The sequence below is a fragment of the Lemur catta genome, chromosome 5, assembly GCF_020740605.2.
Source record: "Lemur catta isolate mLemCat1 chromosome 5, mLemCat1.pri, whole genome shotgun sequence".
In the NCBI taxonomy this organism is placed as follows: Eukaryota; Metazoa; Chordata; class Mammalia; order Primates; family Lemuridae; genus Lemur; species Lemur catta.
The window spans coordinates 101,306,212-101,315,836 of record NC_059132.1 but is presented as its reverse complement, the minus strand read 5'-3'; the positions used below and the strand labels follow the sequence as shown (position 1 = coordinate 101,315,836).

At 37.4% G+C, this 9,625-nt stretch overlaps 1 protein-coding gene across 1 annotated transcript; it reads right to left on the bottom strand.

Moving 5' to 3' along the window:
• Positions 1–2,090: 2,090 nt before the first annotated feature.
• LOC123637724 (testis-expressed protein 101-like) lies at positions 2,091–3,023 on the bottom strand. The gene has a single exon (XM_045550705.1). The coding sequence runs from the start codon at positions 2,929–2,931 to the stop codon at positions 2,182–2,184; it is 750 nt and encodes a 249-aa protein (XP_045406661.1). The 5' UTR covers positions 2,932–3,023; the 3' UTR covers positions 2,091–2,181.
• Between the last annotated feature and the right edge of the window lie 6,602 nt (positions 3,024–9,625).

Below are 9,625 nucleotides of genomic sequence, written 5' to 3'. Positions count from 1 at the left end.
TTCAAAGTTCATTCATGTTGCAGCATATAGCACAATTGCCTTCCTTTTTAAGGCTGAATAATATTCCATTGTACATATATGCTACATTTTGTTTGTCCATCTATTTGTTGATAGGCATTTGGGCTGTTTCCAGTGTATACAGTTTTGCATCTCCACTTTTCACTTTATAATGGATCGTGAGCATTTTTCCATTTCATTAACTTGTCTTCAGGAAACATTTCATCTGAATGAGTCACATTCTCACTATAGCCATATATTTGGTAATCTAATCATTCTCCTGTGCATGACTATTTAGGTTATTTCAAACCTTCGCCGTAGGAACTGAGGCTGTAGCACCCTCAGACATGAAACTTTGGCCAAATGTGTGATTAATATTATTTTCTACAGACAAATTCCTAGAAGGTGAATCACTGTGGCAGAGCACATGACATTCTAAACATCTCCATGTCTTCTTTCCAATTTGTCCATTGGCTGTCCAGAAGGGTTGTACCTGTTCCCACTCTTCCAGTTGTGCGAAAGAAAGTTAGTTTATTACACTCTTGCCAACCTTGAGTGTTATCATTTAACATGTCTTTGCTTTCCAAAAACTCTTGATCCTGAACAAAAAAACAAAAATAAAATGTCTTTGCTAATTTGACCATTGAAAAATAGGGTCTGGTGGATTTAGTTTGCATTAAATTGGTTTATTGACCTCTCTCCAAGGTATTCACTAATACCTACGAGTTTCTTCACCACAGCTTTCATAACAGCAGCAGTAGCAGAGGAACCAGCGATGGGGAGGGCGGGGTGAAAGTTGCCAGGCAGGTGGAGGGTGCAGATGGGGATGAGCTGCCCCATGATTATGCCCGAGATCTGATAAGTTAGAGTCCACCTGCGTTTCCAACTCACTGAGCACTCACTAAGCTGAGGCCTCCGCTGCCAGCTCTCATCACAGACGGACTCTCTCAGTCTCTAGGGCTTGCAGGCTGGCTGCAGCTCATCTGGAGTCCTCAGTGATTTCTATAATGCTCCCTTGGCTTGCCACCAATAGGTGTTACTATCTGTTTTTTTGCAGATGAGAAAATCAAAGCTCAAACAGGTTAAGGAACTTTCCAAGGAAACTCAAGTGGTAAGTGACCAAGCGGCAATTTGAGGCTGACTGTAAATCTATGTCTTTTCCACTATGTCCACTTTGTAGAAAAGCTTTACATACTTGAAACGTACTGTTAGTTTGTGTTGGGTGTGTAGAAAAGAATACCGATTTCTTTCATTTTACTTGGGTGCATGTTTTTTGCAGCATCATTTTTTATAGATCATGACTTGCCCACATGAATTGGTAAATGTTGGAATTTTCTATTTATAATCATTTGATTTTGAAAGGATGGTGGAATGCAGCAAACCCCAGGATATGATCCTGGCTCTGCTGCTTGCTGTTTGCTAGGCAAAGCTGTTTGACTTTAGGCAGTTCACTTAAACCCTTCGATAACGTCCTTATTTATTCACTGAGCTGTTGTGAAGATTAAATGTGACCATATATGGAACTGAATCTAGTGAAGTACCTGGCATGCACTAGGTAGCCAATAAAAATCGTTAAAGATTCATAGTGAGATGGCAGTTGGCAAAAGGAAACAAACTGGGGACAATTTAGGAGAAAGGGAACCAATGCATTTATTACTATTCTGTATCTATAAAGCAGTTCTATTCATATTGGCTAAAAGTCCTAATCATAAATGCATATTGAATTTTGTAAAATTCAATATGTTCGGCATTTATCTGAAATAAGGTAGTATTTCCCGTTTGTTCTGTCAATGAGATGATTTTACTATTTTTCAAATGTTTAAACATTCTTACATTCTTGAAATAGGCCAATTTGGTCACAATATATTTACTTTTTTAGACATTGCTGTATTTGTTTTGCAAGAACAAAAAAATACCCCAAATTTTAAAAAGTTGGTTGGAGGTTTTTTAAAAAAAATTAATGTAAAATATTATGTAATATTAACCTGTAATTCTCTAATTTTCCTTTCTTTTTTTTTTTTTTTTTTCATAGCAGAAATTTTATTAAAGATGTCAAGTACATCTACAGCATCTTTCTTTGCTCTCCCTCAAATCCCCACCCACTCCTCGACTTGTTGATGACCTGCAGTCACCAGGCTCCCAGTTGACACAGGTGTCCTGAGACCTAGGACCAGAAGCACCTTCTCAGGAAAAATGGACAAATGATTCTAGCAGCAATGGCTGCAGCAGGTGTAAACTCCAAACCGAAATGGGAAGATACGTGGCTCCATTTTCAGCTTTTCTGGGTTGAGTAAGAAGCTGATTCGGGCAGATTTCCTTCACCAACATGGGTCCTACTGTTAAGATACTGGCCGTCAGCCTGCAGCCCATCATGGCTGTACAGCCTTTGACTTCCACAGATGCCTGGATGCCACCTCCAGTAATCTCAAGTTCTCCTGCATAGCATCGAGTTGTACCACTGGGACAGGGAAGAGAAGGAGCACTGGAACAGTTTCCAAAAGCCACGCAGGTCGGGCAGTGGAGGGTTGTTGACCTAGTGGAAACTGAGGTCTCTCCCAGATTCCAAAACTGAGACATGTTTTCTTTGTTGTTACATAAGGAATCCTCACAGTAGTTACTGTAGGAGATGGCAACCAGGCCAGGGGGCGGAGTGAGTTGGACAAACGTTATCATCTCCATCCCTCCGGATTCGCAGCCCTTAGTGGCCAAAACAGCTGTCTTCTTCTCTGCTTTAATCATTAGCACGGTTTCCTGGCAAACTGTTCCATTGTCACAAGTTTCAAATTTCTCTGTGGTCCAGTTAAATGCATTGGTTGGATCCTCTTCTATATTTATGGATACACCCTTGTGACAATACAAATATTGGGCCAAGGCCAAGGAGGAAGCTCCTAGGAGAAAGAGGAACAGCAAACCCTGGATATGGCAGGTTCCCATGGCTTCTTTGAGAGGTTGGGAAGAGCTGAGCAGGATCCAGCGTGGCGTTCTCTAATTTTCCTTTCTTATAATGTTCTTATCAGGTTTTTGTATCAAGGTAACACTGGCATCAGAAGGCAACACGGGAAGCATTCCCACTTTTTCTGTTCTCTGAAAAAATTTGTGTACAATTGGCTTTCTTTCTTTCTTTCTTTTTTGAGACAGGATCTTGCTCTTGTTGCCTGGGCTAGAGTGCAGTGGCAGGATCATGGCCTCGAACTTCTGGGCTCAAGGGACTCCCCCCTGCAGCCTCCGGAATAGCTGGGACTTCATTTTTTGTAGAGATCAGTCTGGAGCTCCCAGCCTCAAGTGATCCACCCACCTTGCCCTCCCAAAGTGCTAGGATGACTGGTGTGCACCCGGCCCTCTTTCCTAGGTATTTGGCAAAATTCACCAGTGAAGCCATCTGGATCTGGAGTTTTCGTTTTGGGATGTTTAAAATTATGCATTCTATTTCTTTCATTGTTATAGAACTGTACAGATTTTTTTTGTGTCACATTAGATAAATTGTGCTTTTTAAGGAAATTATCCATTTGGTCTAAAATTTTAGTTATTGTATAACATTGATTGTAGTATCTATCCTCTTATCCTCTTATAATATCTTAAATATTTGTTGGCTCTGAAGCCATGTTCCCTCTTTCATTCTTGATTTGGTTATTTTTCACTTTATCTCTTTTTTCATGATCCATCCTGCCAGGGACTTATGACTTTATTAATCTTTTCAAAGAAGCAACTTCTTTCTTTGTTGAGTTTCTCTGTTGTATATTTGTTTATATTCCATTTGTTCTCCTCTTATCTGTTTTATTTCCTCTCTTCCACTTTTTTTGAGTTTAATTTGATATTTTTCTAACTTTTTGAGATAGGTACTGTGATATTATATTATCTGTACCTATATCTCTATGGACATATCTATGTATATTGGTTTTCATCCACAGTTCCTGACTCATAACTCCCATAGTGTTTGTCCCAGTCTTTTATTATAGTGTTGGGGCACTTGAGGCCTCAGAAGCAGGTCTCAGAAAACAGAATCTCTCTCTCTCTGATCTCCTTTCTGACCTCCTTTTATTTGCCCAAGACAGGACTCTAATCTTCCCCTATCTTTCTGATTGTGGGTCATAAGACCCTCATTCCAAAAGGGGTCCTGCTCCACACCCTGGAGGAAGGAATGCTGCCTAGAGAGTCCAAGAAGAATCCGAACAGACAGACCTTGGTGGGTTTCCCCACTCGTCTATCAGTATTAGATCATATCCTTTTTGTTCAATCACATTTCTACATGGTGGTCAATCATGTCTATCCAATGAAGTCTCCATAAAAGGCCCAAGAGGATGGGGTATGGAGAGCTTCCGGGATAGCTGAACACGTGGGTGTTCCTGGGCACACCCAGGGAGGGCATGGAAGCTCCGCACCCCTTCCTGCATACCTCACGCTATGCATCCCTTCATCTGTGTCCTTTGTAATAAACCAGCAAACACAAGTATTTCCCTGAGTTCTGTGAGCCATTCAAATTAATCGAACCCAAAGAGGAGGTTGTGGGAACCCCAACTTGAAGCTGGTGGGTCAGAAGTTCCGGAGACCCAGACTTGTGCCAGGTGCCTGAAGCGGGGACTGCCATCTTGGGGACTGAGCCCTCAGCTGTGGGATCTAAGGCTATCTCCAGGTAGCTAGCATCAGAATTGAACTGAACTGGAGGACAGCCAGCTGGTCCCACTGCAAAACTGATCACTTGTGTGATGTGTGGGGAGAAACCCCACATTTGATCCCAGAAGTCTTCTGTGTTGATTATTGTTGCAGTGTGAGAGAATAGGAAAAAGAGCACGTTGAGTGTGTGTTTTCCACTCTCAGAGATGCTTAGATCACTGTTTTTTCAGTCTTCCTCTTTTTCTACTATATGCATAGTGAGGCTATAAATTTTCCTTTGTGGCTTTAGTCACAACCAACATGGATTTTCATTTTCCTTTTATTAAAAATATTTCCTAATTTCCATTGCTATTTCTTCTTTGATTTATAGATTATTTAAAGGATAATTCTTAGTTTCCACATATGGAGGGATCTTCAAATTATCTTTTTTTTTTTTTTTGAGACAGAGTCTCACTCTGTTGCCCAGGCTAGAGTGCCATGGCATCAGCCTAGCTCACAGCAACCTCAAACTCCTGGGCTGAAGCAATCCTTCTGCCTCAGCCTCCCAAGTAGCTGGGACTACAGGCATGCGCCACCATGCCAGGCTAATTTTTTCTATATATATATATTTAGTTATCTAGCTAATTTCTTTCTATTTTTTTAGTAGAGACGGGGTCTCACTCTTGCTCAGGCTGGTCTTGAACTCCTGAGCTCAAACGATCTGCCCATCTCAGCCTCCCAGAGTGCTAGGATTACAGGCGTGAGCCACCGCATCCAGCCAAATTTTCTTTTTATAATTTATTTCTAATGTAATTCCACTATTACCAGCCAACAAATATTGTATATTGCAAGCCTTTCACATTTGTTAAGATTTGATTTAGACTCAGCATGTGGTAGTTTTTATAACTATTATACATGGACTTTAAAAAGAATGAATTCTGCAACATTAGGTGAAATATTCTTTAAATGCCAATTAAGACAAGTTTGTTAATTGTAAGGTTCAAATCTATCTTTTTTTTTTGTCTCCTTAATGAGAGAGTTATGTTAAATTGTCACACTATGATTGTAGATTTATTGATTTCTTCTTGTAGTTAGGTTAATCTTTGCCTCACATATTTTGAAGCTATGTTATTAAGTGCATACATTTTTAGAATTACTATCTTTCTGGTAAATTAAACCATTTGTTATAAAATATTCCTTTATATCTCTAGTAATCATTTATGCCTTAAAGTCTATTTCTATGATACTAATATAACCTTGTCCTTTTTTTGTTAGTGTTTTGCATGATTTATTTTTTCTATCCCCTTACTTTCAATATTTCTGTATTGTTCTTGTGTGTCTCCTACAAGCAGCATATAGTTGTTTTCTTAATCCAGATCAACTATTTTACCATTGGCTTCCTATTGGCCTACCTGTTCTATATTTCTTTTCTTATCTTCTTTCAAATTGATTGTCTTTTTAAAAAAAATTCCATTTTTCTAATTATTAGTTTGGTATTTATAAGTTACTTCATCCTTCTTTTAGTGGATATTTCTAGATATTACTCCATGCACCTTTTATATCTCAACATCAAACACTTTTATATTTTCCTGGACAGTGCCAGGACCTTGCAGCACTTTGGCCAACTTGGATGCTATTTTTTCACAGATTTTGTAAATTTACTTAACTTGTGAGGTGTAGGTGACAGTTAACAAAATGCACCCATTTTAAGCACAAAGTTTGATAAAGTTTGACAAATGTATACACCCATGTAGCCATCGAGAAATATAACATCCACTTAACCCATACAGGTCTCACATGTCAGTTCCTTCACCTCTAAGCAACCACGGATGTGCTCTCTGTTACTGTAAGCTTGTTTCTGTACTCCTCTGTGTTTGGCTTCTTTGGAACAGCATGTTTTGAGATTCATTCCTGTTGCGCATATCGGTAGTTCATTATTATATATAGCTGAGTGATATTCTATGGTGCTGATATTCCACGATTTGTTTATATATTCATCATTGCATGGATATTGGAATTGCTGGGTCACATGGTAATGTATGTTTAGCTTTTTAAAAAACTACCCAATTGCTTTCCAAAGTGATGTTGCCGAGTATTTTGATTTTTATATATTTAAAAACCTCATGAGACTTTAGTATAATGACTTAAATCCTCAATATTCATTTATACTTCCCTTTGTGATTATCTTTTCTTTCTTCATTCTTTTCTGCCTCTCTGAGCTGCCATCTGGGATCACTTTATTTCTGCCTGAAGATCTTTTAATATTTTCATTAGTGCTGGTCTGCTGCTGCTGAATTCTCTCCATTTTTGTTTGTCTGAAGATGTATTTATTCAGCTATATTTTTAAGGACATTTTTGATGGTATTGAAATATAGATTGCAGTCATTTCCTTTCAGTATTTTGAAGGTATCATTCCATTGTCTCCTGGCCTTATTGTTTCTATTGGAGGGAAAACTGTCAGTCTTCTTGTTGCTACTTTGAAGCTTATTTTTCTTCTTTGTGAGCTACTTCTAAGACATTTTTGTCTTTGGTTTCCAGCAGTTGTACTGTGGCATGCTTAGGTGTGATTTTCTTTATATTTACTTTCTTGATTTTGTGGTGCTTCCTGAATCCGTAATTTGATATCATCCATCCATTTTGGAAAATTCTCAGCTGTTAACTTGGCAAGTAATATTTCTGTCTAATTATTTCTTCTCCTCTGGACACAAAATGACTCATGTTTTAAAACTTTTCACTGTATCCCCTGTTTCTTAGCCTCATTTCTGCTTTAATCTCCCTGTGCTGTTGATATTTATTACTGATCTTTCAGTTCTTTAATTCTCTTTTCAGCTGTAAAACCCACCATGGAATTTTTCTGTTCTAGAAATTTCATTTAAAAAATTTTCAGTTTTTTACATAAATTCTGAATCTTTTCTTTCTGTAAACATATTAAGCATGGTTATTTTAAGGTCTGTGTCTGATTATCTGGATACTTATAAGTCATTTTTTATTGTAAATTTTCCCCCTTGATTATCTTCCACATTAACTTGTTTGTTCATGTGCCTGATTATTTTTTTAATGAGTGCCAGATATTGTATATAAAAATTGTAGAGACAAATTAAAGTCTAAGATGATTTTATGTTTCCATAAAGAGGAAAATATTTTCTTTCTCATTAGTAGCAAAGGGTCCTAGCAATCCCAGATAACCTTAGTGTCATCAGAAATTGAGATTATTTGAACTTGCTTTAGTGCCTGTGAAGGTCAGCCCATTTACAGTTTACTCTCAGTCCTGGAGTGTAGCCCTGTAGCTTTTCCAGAGCTTGGGGAGGTTACTGGAATCTCCTTCTTTGGTAGCACAGGAACTCCGGGTTTTTCTCCCAAGCTCCACGAATTTGTTGGTATCTGTGGAGCTCACCTGCCTCTCGGGAAAGTTGGAGAAATCCCAATGCCATGCTTATCTGTCTGTGTTTCCTTCTGTTCCAACATCTTGGCTCCTTGATTCTGCACTAACTTCATAGCTCCCTGCTCGATACCTTCAAACATTTTTTAAAAAGTAATTGTTAGTTTTTCTAGTTCTCAGCAAGAGGAGTAATCTGAATTACTTAGACTACCACAATCAGAAGTGGAACCCCCGGGAAAGGAAATGTTTAGGTGTAAATGAAGAGAATTAAAGAAAGAGGCAAGCTACAAAAGAAAATATTAAAAATCATGTGTACATGAGCATAAAATGTTTCTATTTTATATGAGAGCATAAAGTGAACAGAAGTGAAATATGGCTATGGTCTCTTAATGATCCACAATATCCCTTTTATCTTTGATTATAAGTGATCTTGATACACACACACTATCTTATAACTAATCTCCTTATTTTTATACATTTATTTGGGAAAGTAAGGAAATTTGTTATATATCCCCAAACTTCTAAGGTATTAGTGAGAGCATATAAGATATTTAGAGGGGAAAAAGGAAATTATACACACTGCAGTTTCTCAGGTAATAAAACAAGAAAATCAAGATGCAGTTGGTCAATTATTAGGGGATAAAAATAGTCATTCAAAAATTAATTATCCTATAAAAATATATGAGAACAGTAAAGAATATAAATATTTGGGTAAATGTATGGTTGCTGTGAGGAAGATAAATCCAAACTAAGAGCAGGGTAGTACTACCAAAACAAAAGCACAGTGGCATTTTAAAAAAAGAAAGAAAGAAGTCTTGAAAGAAACTATCATCAACAAAAATAATAGAAAATGAAGTAGTGGTAAAATAGAAATCAAGGAAAGTAAAGTTCTTAAACAGAAAACTCCTTTAAAATAAATGCTTGTTGAAAAGTCAGTCTTATATAAGCTAATCTATTATTTCCTGTCTCCATGGTTCCATTGTCTGTCACATATTTCAAGAGTTTGAGGCATTTTGGGACTCTATAATCAGTTACTTAGGATTACCGCTTTGAATCATAATCTTTATTGAATGGATGGAAATGTAAAATATGTATGTGAACAGGATGAATCTATAGAGACCCAATTTATCCTGAACAATGTTTTTGAAATAAATTCCTGATATAATTTTTGTTTTCCTTGTATTGGCTTCTTTTTCACTAAAAAATCCACTTACAAAAGTGTTCTAATGTAGTGGTCAATCAATGATTTTTGAAATAAGGTGCAGTTTGCAGAGTTGTAGCAATTTAGAACCATAGCACTAAATCAAAAGATGCATTTATATATGGGAGAGAGGAAAAGAAACAGAATTCATGAGGATGGGGTGTTAGAAGCAGTTGAATGAATATTTTAGCTTGAGTCACCCCTGGGTAATCGTGACAAGGAAGTATACTGAATGAAGGTGAAAGCAATGGTAGCCAACCGAGGCTGACTCGAGAGTATCATAATTGGTCTATACTTGGCAATGAAGAGTGTACCAAGTATAGCACTGCAGGTGCTTAAGCTGGTGCATTCTAGAAGTCAACACAGAGCATAAAATGTTAGAAAGACTCATGAATACTATATCTTTTAGTCTTGTTCTTATAATTTAAAAATAGCTTGATAATTTGGATTAAAGAAAA